The following is a 17,495-nucleotide window of genomic DNA, read 5'->3' as shown; positions in this document are numbered from 1 at the left end:
TCCACCACCTCGCTTTCCTGGCCTGTCTTTCCTAAAAAGCACGTAGCCATCCATGACAGCACTCCAGTCATGCAAGCTATCCCACCATGTCTCTGTAATGGTAATGAGATCATGGCCCTGCGACCGCACACAGATCTCTAGTTCTTCCTGTTTGTTCCCCATGCTGCGTGCATTGGTGTACAGGTTTTTGATGCATCTTTTAATTACTCAGTTTTAAAACATGAGTTTTTATGATAAAAAATGTAAAAATTTTTTTTTTTTTAAAGAAAATTCTCATGGCTATTTTTAATGAAATTTGAAGAATGGAGGGTAATAGATCTCTGTAGATATCAAGCTGATTGAAATTCTACTCTTGACCTGCACATCACTAGTTCAAGGCAAGCTAGAACTCCTCTGTGTTGTCATTTTGTGCTCTGTGAAATATAGACTTGACGATAGCGTCCCAATTGCTGTATTATCTTCTCTGGACAGTTGGAACCAAATGTGTTTCTTCTGCTTGATTTTGAAGTCTGTAAACATTTCATAATTTGGTAATGGCTCCTACTACTGAAATTTATTCTCCTGGGCATTTCAACAGAGCAGGCTTAACAGGTGTCAGGAAATGATGCAAGAATAATCTCTTTTGTTTATTGTTTTTTTGTAATCATTACAGGGCTACCTATTTCTTTGATCCTTTTTCTAGTGTGAAAGCTCTGCCTGCAAAGTCTTGACTGTGCACCTTTCTCTCTCCGGAGGCAGAATCCTCTGACTTTCCCACTGCTACGTCAGGCCCTGCACTACAGTATTCTCTGGATTAATTCTGTTTATCATAGCAGAGCTATTGCAAACCTGCAGTTCTTCCATTTGTGATCTTGTGTACAAAGCCTCTAAATAACTTTTATTAGGATTAAGTAATATTTTGGTAGTGGCAAAGCATAATGTGAAAGTAAAGAAGCATGCAGCCCTGGCGGTTCGACATAGACTCAGATTCGACATAGATCCCAGATTTCAGACTCAGGTTTGATCCTTGCTGTCTTTCTTTATATATATGATGGGTGTGGTGAGTGTGTGATGGGTGTGTGATAGATATATATGAGATATATGTGAGATATATATAAATTGTTTTGACTGCTGCTGTTCGGTATTTCTGGACTGGCTAAACTGATAGAAGCTTTTCAGCAGGAAACACCAAAGACTTGAGGCTTTACCTTTATTGCTTTTTTCCCTTGCCACTTGCATATTCTGGTTGTCCTCCTATTGAAAATAACTAAATATGTTTATCCAATAGAGTGTATTGGAATCTCTTTGGTATGAATGTACAAATTGGCACCAGTACCTGCTGAAATTAGGAACAAACATGCAACATGTGAAAGTTGGCTCCAGTGCAGTCCTGTTGTGTTAATCCTGCCCTCCAAAAGAGTTTATTCTTCTGTGATAGTAGTCTCTTGCTCCTTACCCCAAACCAAGTAACTTTCACTGCTTCTGGAACTATTTTTGAAGTCTGTCTCAGAAATATTTTTATTTTTATTTTGAGGACACATTTATGATTCCTTTTATGATAGGCTGGTTCCGCTTTTGAAGGCTCTTTATTGGAAATGGATATTATTATATTCATGGGTAAATCTTTTCTTTGAATGACATTACTACCTGCACTCTCACCAACTATATTTTTGTCTAGGTACTACAAATTTGACAAATTATACTCCATCTGACTTGACTCCTTAACTCTTGTATGTGAATTTCTGCTCAGTTAGATGATCTGTCTGACCATAATGATATTTGATCCCCCTGAAGATATGTGTTACATTTTTGTTGTAGATAAAATTCATCCTTTCCTACAGGCCCAGCCAATAATTCTGAATGTGTCCAGTTGAGATCTGTTGAATTTTTTTTGTTTAATTGATTTAATTCAGTAAAGATAGCATTATCTGATATGCTTTATTAAAGGTGTTGTGACTTTCTAAATAATTCCTTAACTTAATGATAAGTGCATGGGTGAAGTGTGCTCTTGTAATGTTTTGTTAATTTCTGAGGTCTTTTTTCCTTAAATGTCTTCAGAATTCTATGCAGAATTGCTTGATATAAATGAGGTTTAATAAATACAGCAGTTAAATGTGGAGTGGAAACAAAATAACTGGGTAGACAGAATGCTATAAAATCAAAACTGAAGTAGGGTAAAAAGTGATGTTGCTCTGTACTGTATATTACACACACAATAGTTTCCCCCCAAATATATTTTTTGTTTACGGTTTTCAAAAAGTCTTCTGAGTTCTCTGAAATTGTCATACTACTATTCACACATGTTGCATCTCTAAAAAACAAAAAACAAAAACAAAAAACTATATCTATATATATATATATCTAACACAACAAATTATGAGTTTATTCTTGTCCAGTAGGGATAGCACTGACTAAAATTTTTGTGCCTTTTTCTTAAACAGAATGTTGGGTTTGAAAGCTCAGGGAAGAAGCAGCAGGGAAAAAAAAGTAACACAGTGGTAAGTACCATATTTTCTTCTTTTGGACTAGCTGAACAATATATTAAAATATAAATCCTCTTTAGATTCATATGTTACAATAATAAACTCAGATACTTGGATTTTATTCTACATAAGCTCTCATGTTGTTCTGAAGCCAACTTTTATAAATTGCAAATATCTGTTGATATGAGCCAAGTGAATGGCTGCATATTTATATGTAATTGTACATGTATAGAAAGGGGAATACATAGGAAACTAACTTGCAGGATAACTGGAAAATAACTGTTTGTTTTAAAGCTTTACGTCCATTATTAAATGTTTTGACTTGTGAAGCATTGATGTTTTATACTGCTTTTTAAAATAAACATGTTTCTTTAGTTCCTAGGGAAGATAAGCACACTTTCAAAAAACAAGGATAAAAGATGTTTGAAAGAATGCTTTGAATACTTGTTGGGCCTCTTAGTGTCCTTCTTTCTGTTTTGTAGATCTAAAGCCCAGGGGGACCTGATACCATGTCATTTCGCTGCTCTTTTTGGTATATAAATGTTCTTTAGTTTAAGATCATACTTAAGAGCCTCAAAAGTATTAAGAAGCCAAATAAATTTCAATTTTCTTTTCAAAGCTTTATGGAAAAGCAATACATTTTGAGAATCAGCCTTTTTTTTTTTTTTTTTTTTTTTTTAAAGATGCCAGTGCAGATGTAGCTTTTGCCTCATATTGTAAGGAATTCTAGAAAAAGTATTTCTCATGAATAAAAAGAATGCCCAAAAGAGTATTTTGTCTTCTATTAAAATTTCTGTGGAGTGTCTTCCAAAAAACAACAAAAAAAAAGGAGCTAAAGGAACTATGACAGCAGCTTCCATCTGCTCTGAGGTTATTAATAGTGCTGTTCAGATTGTGGAAAAGCTAATAAATATTGACACATCAGTCGCTGTAATTTAAAGACTAATTATAAAATATCAGTTTAAAACAGACAAAATCTTCTGAATCTTTTATCTGGCCTTGCTACAACCGCTGCGTAACACTGCTAGTTTAAGGAGATGTAAGTATGTACATATGCTCACTCTGCTGCCTTTGATGGAGCCCACAGTGCTGCAGGCTTGTGTGTCCTTTGGCATGCTCTGCTGAGTTAAACTGCTGCGTTGCCTCCGCTGTGCTTACTGCTCCATAAGGATTGTAGCTTCCTATGGGCAAATTACTGCTAGCGCCTCTTTCCTTTTCCTTTCCCTTTACTGGTTCATCTGTTTTGACTATGTTGTAATAACTGGTGGAATTAACACAGCGTTTCTTCCTTTCTGCTTGAATACATGTTAACAGTATGTGATACACAGCATTTACTCATGCAGTAGCTGCAGACATAATCTCTCAAAGGACCAAAGCATAAGCATAAGCGGTTTAATAAGGTTTTATAGCTTATCATCTCTTAGTCTGGTTTCTCTGTGTATTTAATTTTCATCATTTTCTTTGTATAGAAAGTCAGGACTTGTCCTGTTTGCTTCCATGGATCTCTTCCACAGCAGCAATGAAAGAAAATGGAGTTATTTAATATAGAAATGAGTGGATAGATGCAAAGCAGTTCTGCAGTGGCTGTGATTATTTGTGCTGCATGTTTAAAAAAAAAAAAAAAGGTGGTGAATGGGGATCAGAGTTCACTTCAGTATCCTAGTGGGATAATGAGACTATTTCATATTCCTGGCTGTTCTGTATAAATTCAAAAGTAAGAAATCCAAAACCAAACAAACATCTGTCAGTTCCATATTGTAAAGAAAATATTTATCCATTAAAAAGAAACATCAATATCATGGCTTTTAAAAAAGCTCAGGTTTTTGAATATTACCCTGAAGTGTGAGGGGTTCCTACAGTTTCCTTCAAATGTCAGATTGTGATAGAAGGTATGCTTGAATTTATACAACTTTTTTGATTTTTTTTTTTTTTTGAAGGGAGGGAAAAAACCCTCAAGCACAATGATTTTTTTTAATCAATTCATTCATCTTAATGTTCTCTTAGTAACACTACAAGTGCTTATCCAGAGAATATGCAATCAAGTCAAACATCAGAAATGAATCTCAGATCTAATGCTAATCTCAGCAGCATTGTTGATGGTATGCAATTAGAGACCATTCTTCAGACAAGATATTATAGTAGCACTTACTTTGATAGTTTGGCTGTCCAGATGGAAGCTAGTTTCCAGAGCTGCCTTCAGGAAAAAAAGCAAAAGGAAATGTGTGAGAACTAAGTTATAACTACCGGGGGGGGGGGGTGCTGTGTAGTGTCAATGGGGGGAGAAAAATAATATGCTTCTTAAATGAGAGCAATTTGGCCATACGAGTGCCAATAAGCATTGTATGTTATTGTGTAGTATTAGTATAAAAATCAGAATTACAGTTGTTTGGGTATATGAACATATTTTTATTTATTAAAAGTATAAACTTAAACTGTAATTTTTCTTACCCTCGTTTTTAAAGAATATTTCTGTAGTAGATCTTACCTTAAATTACAGATCTGTGCTCTTGTAGCTCTGCCTTACTGATTTCTTGGTCTAAGAATATAATAGAGTACTGAATATTACTCCATTTCAGTAAAAACCTGTGCTTAAAATACAGTATCTTCTTATTATGCAGGTGTTTATCAAGCATTTTCTGCTTCTTATCCCAGTTTAAAAATATTTTTGTTGCTAATTTCTTTCTACAAAGATAATCTGTTCTTTTGTTGTTAATTTTGGGGTATGATAAGGCCAAGACTTCATTGTTATATTATTGCCTTGTTATAATTATGAAAATAAATAGAAATAAGTGCTCCAAAGATTCCTTTTGATATACTTACGGTGCGTTTGACTTGTCATAATAACTCCTCAGGTTTTTTTAGCATAGTTATTTTCCAGTTTAGATAAACTAACTTGCAACAAATCTGGTTAGATAGTTTCTATTTTTAATAAAGCAAGGAAACACTATTGTTGAACCAAGAAAATACCAATACCATCAACACTATTATAAATAAGAGGTTTTATAATTAGTTTCATCAAGAACCTCAGATCTTTAAAATAAAACGAAGTAGTAAATTCAAGTGTGGTTGGAATTTACTTCATAGAATACAAGAAACCGGTGAGTTCAGCAAATGCTGTCTACAGAATTCACACTCAGCATTGCTCTTCTGTAAGTTACTGAAATTGTCTTGCCAGCCTGCCCCTTGGAGTTCGGTGTGGTGGTGGTCTGCTGCTTGTTGTTGTTGCGGGTTACATACATACATATGTGTGTGTATGTATATAAATATGCCTACATATATATGTAATGAGATTCCTTTTAATTTTTGTATTAAACAATTGATTCTATTTACTGTATTTACTAAAATATATCATGTTCCTCCTCCTGTTGTTACCATTCACCATTGTTGTTTCGTGAGGATCGGCCTTTACTTCATTTGCTGTGAATATTGCATGTGACTGAGTGCAATGTTTGTTTTGGTGTTCCCTGTCTGCATGACGGCATCCAGCCACCAAACAGTTGAGCATTGTTTTCATATCAGGTGCAGGGCGACTCAGGCTGTAGTTTCACCTTAAAATGGTATTGTTCCCAAAAACCCTTTTCAGAAGTCTTTCATTTCCGGTTACTTGTTCTCTCCTCAAATTGCAGCCCTTTGATTCATTGGTTTGTACTAGCCTGCGTGTTTGCTGGTCTCTTTTGTAAAATGAATGACATGACCAATCCATTTTTCAAAATGTTTTTGATGTTTCTAGAAGAGACAAACAAATAGCTTGGATGGGAGGCAGGAGGAGGTGGAAAAGCCTTAGTTTAGTAGTGTCACCAAATGAGGTCTTGGAAGCACAACCAGAGAATCTCAGTGGCATTTATAAAGAGAGAGTCTCTTCCCAGTGTACGCTTCCTTCTGATGTTTCAGTTTCTTTGCCAAGTCCTTCAGGTTTGAGAGCCATACTTAGCCTTCAAAAAGAAGACAAGAAGAAGGGTTATGGTGAAACAAACTTCCAAGTCAGGGCTTGCTGGATACTGGCTGCTGGCTGTTAAACTAGAATCTTGCCATTMCTTGCTGAGAGGAGTGGATTGTTTTTAGAGGAAACCTGAACCAAACCTTAAAAAATAAACAAAAGAAACCCAAAAAACCTTTTAGCTTTAGTACATGATTTGCTGATGAGCAGGAGATGCCAAGCCATTTTTGAGATTAAAGAATGAAGATGAAGGATAATTCTGTCATTGCTTTCCTGTAAGAGCAGGGGATGTTGGAGTTTCTTGAGGTAAAAGACATTTACGGTTTCTCCAAATTCAAAGGAACTAGTGGTGTCATTTGTTGGAGGAGATTCTTTTATAATGTCCTAGGAGTTTTCAGTTTGCTTTAACAGCAAACCAAATATCCAGTATATGATCATTTTCCATAGCTGTAAGAAAAACCTCGTATGTCTTTAAAGACCTATTGACATCTCTAAAGACAGACTGACACATTTTTATTTCCAGTATAGGAACCTTAATTTGTTATTAACTTTTTTAATATAGAAGAATAGAAGTGATTAACTGTTTTGTTTTTAGTGTATTACATAAGATTCTTAATAAACAGTATATTTTTCTTCTCTCCATAATTCTGTTTCAACAGGAGTATGTTGGGACTTCTCTCACCTGGCCATATAAACAACTTTGTGTTTGTTAGGCTGCAGTACATGCTTTTTTCCCCCCTACACTGTTCCCTTTCATGTGTTTACACATCCACAACTCTGAAATTGTAGATACTGAAGTGGGCTGAAAGGAACCTGACCAGATACTTTTGTGCGTAGTTCTTCTTTCCCTTCTGTATAAACATCTGATAGCTGGTTTCATTTTCAGCTTTGCTGCAGGTGTGACAGGTAAACACGCTTTTGAGGGGCGGGGGAAAAGTGCGTTCACCAGCATAGAGCATGAGTGGTCACATCCTGTTAGCATCAGACAGGAAATTCAAGTGACTAATGGTACACTGAAACTAACTCTATTCAGAAGTATGCTGCTTTTATAGCCAACTAACAGAGGCTAGGCAAAAAAATTATTGCAATCTTAGATTTTACTTGTAACAAGGAGAGTTCAGGAAAAAAAAATTTTTCTTTTTAATGTTCATCAAAACATAGCTAGACATGCAGTTCAGCAGGGGTTTTGGTAGATCTGCTTTTGGGCTGCCAGGTACTTGGATGATGGGAGTGTGCAGGGAATCATCCACATGTTCCAGGGAAGAGTGGTATTTCTGGACAACACTTCTGAATTAACGCTTAGTCTGTATCCAAGCTTGTTGTTGGTCTTGCTTTCTTTCATTGGTCATGATCTTTCAAACTGATCCTTTACTTTTCTGCTTCTAGAGATTTTTTTTTTTTTCTATTCAGTAAAGATGTCTCAACACTTATAGGTACTATCCATTGCTGTTACAACATCAGTCTGGTAGAATTATGGTATTTATTTTGCCCTAGATTCTTCAGTAATGTTGTCTGGATAGTGTAATAGTTACATGGAAGTTGTTACTTCAGTATCTTTTAACTGACATCACCAGTGAAATTCAGTCTCAACAAGGCTGATAAATGGCTTTCTGTTATCAGCAACATAACATATGGGTTTGTTCCAAATACCATTGAACAATTTCCAATAGAGCAAAATACTTTTTGCTAATAAAATTAAATGTACAAAGAGTTTAACAATTGAAGCATTTGATGAAAGCAGAGTTTATCTTTTTTTTGTTGTTGTTGTAAAATAGCATGAAGTCTGTAAAAACAGATGTGTCAAGTTTAGAGATGATTAGCTGGCCAGCACCTGCCAATTAGCACTGGAAAATAGTGAAATAATGGTTAGGAAAAGGTAGACTATAACTGCAAGTGAGTGAGACTCAGACCAATCTTCATTTTGAATTTTTACTTGTACCTCTTTCACTTCCTACCTGTTGGCTGCCTTGCAGGTTTGTTTACATAATAACTAGAGCATTTGCAATGATGCTCTGACAATAAATATAGCATGTACGGTGTTTTGAAGGCATACCTATTTGAAAGACCTCTTCAGGAATACTGGTGTGGGAAATATGGGAGATAACAGAAAAGGGGGGGGAGGGAGAACTGAACTGAAAACTTTAAAACTCTGAAAGATTTAATTATAGGCTTATGAATCTTTTCAAACTACACTGGCAAGTCACAAATAGCAATGAAACTTCAAGCTTTTTATAAATTCTTGCTGAAGTAGTTGAATGGTTGCTTGTGCTAACAGCTACAACCTAATCAGAGGCTGGTAACAGATGCTTCCGGCGCTGTTTGATCAGTTGTGCGTGTCCGGGGGAGTTTCTGACAAGTAGTGAACCCTCATTTTCAAAACTGAGGGAGTGTGTGTGTGCGCGTAATTGGCATTTTGGCCTGCTTGAACAAAAAGTGCTATAAGACTACCCTTTGATCAGTTTTGGCCTTGCTTATCACTTTGGAAATTTTAAAGTGCTCTTAAGTTGTTCACAGTCTTAAAAACATATTCTAATATATGGACTGATATATATGTAAAACATAAGGTAAAGATTTGACGTAGGTTATATTAAAAAAAACAAAACTGTGTTCAGTTTGCAGCAAAGCATCTTTCAGTTGCACTCTCTTATCTCCCTCTTTTTCAAATCATCATGGTTAAGCGCTGCCATTTCTTTATGTGAGGAAAAAAATCTTAATTCTTCTCAGAAATTAGAGACTTTCCAGAATAATTAGCCTTCACCACTATGGAATACATAGAGGAAAACCCATCCACATAATCATCATTACCTTTACAGTTCAGGATATAGATGAGTAAATAGATTGTTGTTGTTGTTGTTGTTTTTAGTCCCATTTTATATAATTATGGAATTAGTTTCCTACCTAGTAGTATCACAGTTAAAGTATATGAATGATTGAAGACTATATTTGACTGAAATAGACATCTGTATAGTTTAAACCACCTATATATTTTTGAATTTCTTAGAGGTGCCAGGCATCTTCGGTTAGGTGTGATCCTCAGATAAACTTGGGGGAGAAGGAGGAGGTATGAAATGTCTTATGTAAATGGTGAAAATGGTGCAATTAAGTAGAAATCTGATTGTTTGTAATTAGCAGGCATATCAATCTAACCACTGGGTATTTTTTAACGTTGAATTTTGTAACATGGTAGACTAAGTCTTTACAAGCAGAACACAACCAATTCCTGCCTTAGGCCTTCCAACATTTGAGCCTTTAATGATTACAAAGAAAAGCTTCTGACTACAGAGAATGATCCCCCACCCCACCTCCGGAAGTAAGAAACTTGTATCAGTACCCTGATTTTCCTCTTTTGGCTGCTAACACTGAACATGAGGTAAATTCGTGTCAAGGCTTTAATGGTTTGGGGGATGTGGTGGTTTGGTTTCTGTTTTTCTCCTCTGAATTCTTTAGTAGATCTAGTTCTTAAAAATTTGGGTCTATTCAGTGATAGAGAAAGACAAACCATAAGTGTTGTACATCTGCAAAGCTATTTTGCATCATTTCATTTAATACTTTCAGATTGTCCGTCTGATGCTGTGATACAGTATGAAACTAAGATTTTTCTCCTTGCTAGAGTTCCTTGTTTTGTGGGAAGAGAAGCAATGCTATACTGTGCTTTCCCTTCCATCTTTTCTATATTTATCAAACTATCTATGGGGAAGCTCTTGTTTTAAACAATGTAAGAAAAGCTTATATTCTGTGGAACCTCACCTTTTCCTGCCTCTGGTTATAATACTAGGCTCTCTTCTTTAGTACATCCTTTCTTTACCTCATTAGGACTTTTCTGCTTGAGGCAACTGACCAGAAGAAGATATAGATGTGTGTGTCTCTGCCTGTATGTTTAGCCATGCTCTGTCTGTGTTCAAGTGTAGTCTGCCAAATGTGTCTGAAAGGTCTCTTTGGTGCTCAGAGAGGAACATTTCCTGTCACTAATCTCAAAGATGAAATATGAATTTTGAATTTCCAAAAATGTGGGGTTTTTTTGTTGTTGTTTTGTTGAAGTTTGTAGAAACCATGTTGGTTCTCTGTGTTATATTCTGTCTTTAAATGAGGGATTTAAAATTAAGATATATGAATTTTATCTTATTCATTACTTAAATTTAACTTTTTTCCAGCTAAACTGTAATGCTCCTTAGAAGGTGGATTTTATTACATTAAGCAAAAATATCATCTGATAACCTTCATAAAGGTAGAAATAAGAAGATACCTCAAACACACAGGACTGACATTTCAGTCAAAACTCTCTGCTTCTGTGCAATCTAGTGCTATGCTGGCAGATGACAAGTTACAGGCTAAATTTTGACTGAATCCACTAGAGTTTGTAGGTGTGTTAAACCTCGTTTAATGCAATTGTGAAGATTTGTTGTGTTTAAAAGTGTTTACACACACACGTATATACTTTTATATGTATATAATGTATATGCATATGTGTGTATACACTGTGTACATGCACGTGCACATGCACACTTTTTTCTTTTTAAATACTTACCCGCCATGGGAAGTTTGAGAAAATGCCCAATTAGGTATTTCTGAAACTGTCTTGTAGGTTTTTAAATTCACCAATTTCTGTTTTACAGTGCCTGAAAATGACAACAAAGCGGAATTTGTTTGTGCGGCTGGTGCCATGCCGCTGTCTGCGTGGAGAGGAAGAAACGGTCACTACACTTGATTATTCTCACTGCAGCCTGGAACAGGTGCCTAAGGAGATTTTCACTTTTGAAAAGACCTTGGAGGAGCTCTATTTAGATGCTAATCAGATTGAAGAGCTTCCAAAGGTGTGTTGCATGGTTTTCGTTTTTGTGATGCGTATTAACTGTTACTTCATCAGCACTGGTAGGACCTGATAGCGTCCAGCTTCCCATTTCAGCTTGCAGGCTGCAATTTGCCAAATGCTTTTAAGTTGATTTTGGTCCCAGAAGAAGCAGTCCTGGGAGAAAGAATATTTATGCATTTTAGCTGGACCAGTTCCCTCTACTGGTTTGGAAAGAAACTGCTCAAATAACTGATCCACCCCAAGAGGAGAAGATGGTGCAAAGCAGAAGAGGCAGGATAACTTATTTCTGTAGCAGTGTCTGCTGATACTGACTAACCGTATGCAACAAACTGTGGCATTATTTTGAATCTCCAATAACATGTGAAGATAAAATAAGGAAGATTAATGTCTTGTTCAGATCTTTGTGCCCACAAAAGTCATCTACATTCCAAAGCATTTATGCACTTGAAGTCCCAGTTTCTGCTCTGGTACAGTGAATTTTTGAAGTAATCTCAATATACTTAAGTTCATAAGCTGGAGAGCTGGAATATCAGTTTGATTACATCTTAAATCAGTATTTATTGTTAGTTCTGAAACTGGAAGACAAACTGCACTAAATTAACAGTATACTAGAGAAAAAGAATGAAAATTTGTGTCAGGGAGACTGAGACTTATAAAGTGATCATTGCAATAGATGTTACATTACTAGATCCTATCTTGATAGAATTAGGTTAGTAATTAATATTTAAAATTGATTTGTCATAATTGCCTACAAATCTTCACCGCCATGCAGGATGACTGTAGAATGCTTTGTTAGATTTTTAGAATGTCTGTTATAACCATGTCAGTCTTTGCTGTTCTAGATTTTTTGGAAGTAAAGATAATTTAAACTAATAAGGAAATAAAGCAATTTCAGTGCAGTAACTTAATTGATCAAAGACCTGGATTTCAGTGAAGATGAGTTAAACCAACTGAGTGCTTTTGAAAATCCATCCTTATTTGCGCCTGAAAAGCCATCTATGAAAATCCATACCCTTACAGTGAATAGGGCTAAACACGTACAAGTTGAAACTGGATGTTGTTGACAAAGTCAGTTATAGTTTAGAGTTTTCATCACTTTATCCATGTATCTTCCCAAACAGCATGTTTCTTTGCACTAGGTTTAGACACTTTAGTTTTTAATAGTTTGCTTGTGAGGCCTTATATTAGTTTTGTATTCTTTTTCAGATGATTACAGAACTTCATTCCTGTTTTTTTTTTGCATTATCTTTATAACAAAGAATATTGCATGCATAAAAAGCAGTATAAAATACTGCATTTGTTAGCCAAAACCAAAATAGCCCAATTTAAATCTTCTGAACGCTTCCTGTGGTAAATTTCTAATTTACTGCCCAAATAACAAGAATTAAGAAAATGATGTCTTTCCAAACAGAAAATTCTGTTTAAAAAAAAAAAAAAGTTTTATTAAAAGAGGACATGGACTATGCTGTCATGAGCAAATGAATGTATGTTGGAATTTTAGATGAGAAAAGGCTGTTAAATAGTTTGCTTGGTCTTCCTTTTCTGCTATGTGCCACGCGATTTCGTTAGTCAGCTCCTGTATGAAATCCAGTTTTGATATGTGAATAAACTGAGAGGTGGGCAGTCTTACTTGCCTTGGCCTATTCCAAGATTAAATTCTCCTCCCTAGTAAAAAGCCTGCTTCAACATTTTGGATTTTATTCTCTTTTGCTTTTTTTCTGCTGGACTGAAGGGACCTATAATACTGTACACTCACTTCATATTAATGTATTTGTATGTTATAATAAGGCATCTTTAAGGTCTTATTTTTGAGAAGTTAATATTTAAATATTTTTGGTAAAGCATCGTTTTCAGCTTTTGGGTCATTTTGGTAGTTATTTTTGCTACCCTTCCCATTTTCAACCATCCTGAGAAAGCAAAAGCAGAGGAATTCAGACACTGTAAAGAAAATGAGCAGAGAGATTAGGGAGTAGCAAAGAGACAGTAAAACTATATATATWTTTTTTAATAGTTGGTTGATAGAAATTGTAATCTTAAAACTAGTTGGAAGCAGAAGATCTACCAGAGAATTCTGTAATGCTTAAAAAAAGATTCCAGTAGATTTGGAACCAGAGTTTCAAGCTGTGGATGCCTTTCCCCTAACCCCGGCATGTTCAGTCTTTCAGCTCTGAAGCAGGCTTCTAATTAAGCTGCCCTCTTGGGGGGGGGGGGGGCAGTACTTATTAGGCTGTCTCCAGCCTTCTGGGGCCAGGTGAAGACATTTCCACTCTTCCCCTTTCCTGTTTGCCCCTGGTGGTGTGTTCTTGCCTGTTTTGCAATTTGGTACCCTTTGTATGTGACAACATAACTGTTTATTGGGCTGTCTTGTCAGCCTGATCASTGAAATGGCCTGTGGGTTTTTAATCACCCCCAATCTCTTCTGAAAAGCTCACCCCAGAATACCACAAAGATTGGTTTTTACGGTTCCTCAATTAAGTTTACCAGCTGGAGGTGCAGCATGAGTAACCTGTGATGGGGAGAATGATGGTGGTAGAGAAGGACTTGGCTTTACCAGAAATGCTGGTGTCAAAAGTGACTGGGTATTTGAAACACTTACCTTGTGTGCCTAAATCACTTCTGAAAACGTACCCTGTTTACTCCAAGTGCTGCAATATGCGTTTGAGATGAAAAGCTCAAACTGTAGCTGCATTTGTTTTCCTACTTACTTTGTTATTGGGAAAAAATTGGTATCAGTTAGTAAAATAGACTTTAATATCTCTGGAGTTGAGCACCAGTAATGATGATCTACTTAATCACTGAATATGCAAGCATTAAAAAACAAAAACAAAAAAGAAAGAAAAAAACACCCCTCTGCCACCACCACCCTCCAAACCTTTCCTCTCCCCTTTTATTCTTCAAGGGTGTTGCAGGGATGTTCCTTGTGCTGCATTTGTTCTTACCTGACTAATTAAAGAAAATCCTAATAATTCCAAGAATCTAGATTATTGTTTTCAGGGATGAGTTTTAAGTATATGTTCTTCCTTGAAGTACTAAAACAAAGAAATGGCTCCAAAACATATGAGCTCATCAAAGTTCTCATTCCCGTATAATATCCTAAGATGGCTTTAACTCTTCAAAGCCTTAATGATATCGACTAGTTCTAACAGCTGCACATTTCTGAGGGATTGGAAACATCACTAGGCAAGTTAAAGCTCGTTCTTTGAACTGTCCATCTCGCTAATTTATATCTGCTTTTGTTCTGAGGTATATGCAAACAGTAGATTAATGGGGCCAGTTCAGTTGTTTGTGGTTAAAATAATGGGCTGTTTATTGAGAAAGACCCAAGAAATTGCAGTTAAGCTAAGCCCATTTCTGTATCCTTAAGAGTTGGGATAAATTTTTTTTAGTCAAACAGCACTTTCAGTTTGTGTCTGATCTTTTCTCAAAATTCCGTAAGAAAAGAATGCTAAACATGAATATTTATGAATGATCTTATTCAGAATTGTTGGGGAAAGAAACTTTGTGTACCCACAACTATTTGATCATAAATTACTCAGGTTAAGCTTTTCAACCACTTTCTTGCAGATATTTATTATGTGTTTTCTGGAAACTTCTTATTTTTTCTTCTGTTCCACTAATATTACTGGTCTTATACTGTCAATTTGTAAAGCTTTTGGGTAGGAATTTCGAGATAGCTTAGGGCAGATCTCTTCCTATATGCAAGGTAATACCTATATAAATTATTTTAATAAATATGTACATAAGCTATTGTGTACAGTTTTCTGTCTCCTTAGATAAAACTTGCACTAGTTTTCATCGGAATTTTGTTGGATTTTAGTATACTTGAGTTAGGAACTATGGCAGGGTAATAGAAACTTTTTGGAAGATAAAATGGAATAAAAATAACTTCTGTTAGAAAAGATCAGTCCCTACTCAAATGCTGTGTTCCAGAATGTTTTGACTTTTAAAAATGGGTTTATTCATCTTTTTTTTCCCCCCCCCCCAGTAAAATTAACTTCTGGGTATCATTTAAAGTATTTTTTATGGAAAATACTTTGTACTATGTATAACTGCAGTTCAGTTTCTGCAATAGTGGAAGGAATTTGTAGGAAGTGCTAAACATAGCTACTGGTTTGCTGTGGCCATTTGCAGTTTTTTGCTTTCCTAAGCATTGTAAACTTGGTTCATTTTGAGTAAACCAATTGTCAAATGAAGTTTCTGTAGTGAAAGACTCTGAACAGTCTGGCCTTCAAGCTTTGAGGTCAGAAGTTTGAGGGGATTAATAACAAAAGATATATAGAGGAAACTAGGAGTAAGTCGCATTCACTTTTTTCTTTGTTTCAATAGCAACTTTTTAACTGTCAGTCTCTGCACAAGCTGAGTTTGCCAGACAATGATCTAACCACATTGCCAGCATCCATCGCAAATCTCATTAATCTCAGGGAACTGGATGTCAGCAAGAATGGTAAGTCACTTCACTTATTATATTGGGGTTGCTAAAAGGCAAATCAACATGACTGTATAAAGGTACAAGTGAAAGTATTATTTTTAGAAACTCTAGTAAATTTTAAATTGCTGGTCTAAATCATTGCTTCACATAAAAGGTTCTCTTTTATGATCTGTTTGTAGTATTTGTTGTACTGACCAAATTAATTGGTTTGTACTTTGAGATTTCATTACTGAAAAACTGATGTGGTGAAGTACTGTCATATTCTCTCAAATATGCATATGTGCAAATTTGCTACTTTTAGTGGCTCTTCTGCTGTTCCACTATACTGGAGGAAAGTTGTGTTTGCAAAAGCATTTGTAGAGTTTTTTAGGATTCTCTCCTCTGCTTGGTTTCAGATGAGTTGTTTGTTTATAGTATACAGTCTAAAAACTGTAGTGAGACTAGAGTGCTTTGCTATCTCTGCTGTGGGGACAGTAACCTCTGTTGTGTGGGGAGAGTAAGTGGCTTCGGACAATGACTGGTTCACTTGTCTGACTTTTTAAAAATCTATCATTCTGTGCAATTCAGAGTGCTTGATAGATTATGAAAAGTTGTCAGCCAAGAACTGTGCATATGGGGTTTTCTAATGGTACTATCTTGTCAAGTTGGCAGCTCTGTGCCACTGTGAGGAAATTGAAATAACTTATATTGTCATCAGACTTGTTTTTGTGGTTTGTTTTTAAAAAAGCACGTTCAATCATATGCTGAATTAATGAGAATGTAGTAGGCTTGCCTTGCTGATTCAGAGTGAAGTTAGAGGACCTGTTGCAGAGTAAGACTAAAAGTTTTCTTGATTTAGATAGTTGTATTTACTTCCCATGGACGAAATGTCCACAGCCCAAGCAGAGCTCTGGATATTCATATAGGGATGAATTGTTGAATGAGTTCTCCATAACTTGCTGTAAAATTTTTAGGTCTTTACAAATGTTTGCTGTTGTGGTTTTTTTTTCCATTTCTGATAAAATTTCAATTTTGCATAGAGACCAAAACATCTGCTTAACCTGATGCTTGAAAATAAGAGTTGTATAAATACACAAAATATCTTCTTATATCAAATTCATTATTTTTTCAGACAACTAGCTAATTATGACTCCATAAAATTAAAAGTTCTGCTTTTTATAAAAAAGTATTCCAGTCGTTGAGGTATTGTCATTCTCCTTCATTGTCCGTGCTTAAACTTTATTTTATTATTTCTGTATAATGAATATAGCATTTACAGTGTGATAAAGTGACTTGATTGTTATTGCTCTGTTCCTGGTACAAGTGGATTAGTCTTTGTTCTTTCCTAAAGAACACTGTCCTTACACTTTCACAATTAAGTAAGAATCATCTTTTTGTCCTAATCTAAACTATTAAAAGGGTTAACTGTTTCCAGCACAGAAGCTCTCAAGGAATAAGATTTGAAAGCAGCAAAAGGGTTTTTGAGTTCTAGTATTGGCAAATTCCTCAGCTTATATGTACAAGTAGGCAGCTTGTCAGTCACTGCCTAGAGAGTTGGTTGTCCCTCCAAAACAATGTAAGCTTTAGCTGAACCTTCGAAGGGCTGCTGAAAGAACACTTGTTACTCTGAGGCATATCAAGTGTTTAAGAAGGCAATAGCTCAATGACTTGCTATCCCAATAAACCATGAAGCAGTGTTTTTGGGGGTTGTCTTCCCTTTAACATCTTGCAGGACAAACAATTGATGGGGCATTAATTTAAACTGTTATCATGTGCCTGTTGTCAGTCTTGCTACATTCTGGATAGCGTCTCTGCCTAGTGTTGCACATGGAAAATAGCCCCGAGATCACACAGTCACTTTTCTTTGGACATCTTGTT

General features: G+C 35.7%; 1 protein-coding gene across 16 annotated transcripts in view; it reads left to right on the top strand.

The window, feature by feature from the left end:
• The window catches only part of ERBIN (erbb2 interacting protein), a 117,879-nt gene that overhangs the window by 39,076 nt on the left and 61,308 nt on the right, over positions 1–17,495 (top strand). For 12 of the 16 annotated variants that reach the window (XM_026056383.1, XM_026056381.1, XM_026056373.1 and 9 more), the window contains exons 3-5: positions 2,421–2,477; positions 11,013–11,210; positions 15,536–15,653. In XM_026056383.1, coding sequence (XP_025912168.1) covers positions 11,022–11,210; positions 15,536–15,653 — 307 coding nt within the window. In that variant the 5' untranslated portion in view covers positions 2,421–2,477; positions 11,013–11,021. Of the gene's footprint in view, positions 1–2,420; positions 2,478–3,174; positions 3,195–3,432; positions 3,502–9,663; positions 9,770–11,012; positions 11,211–15,535; positions 15,654–17,495 lie in introns of those variants that run through there. The other 4 variants (XM_026056378.1, XM_026056376.1, XM_026056375.1 and 1 more) reach the window with 4 other exon arrangements.

This window comes from Apteryx rowi, unplaced genomic scaffold (assembly GCF_003343035.1).
Source record: "Apteryx rowi isolate R43461 unplaced genomic scaffold, aptRow1 scaffold_131, whole genome shotgun sequence".
Lineage (NCBI taxonomy): Eukaryota > Metazoa > Chordata > Aves > Apterygiformes > Apterygidae > Apteryx > Apteryx rowi.
Note: the sequence above shows the minus strand (reverse complement) of the source record. Positions and strands in the feature narration are given on the sequence as shown.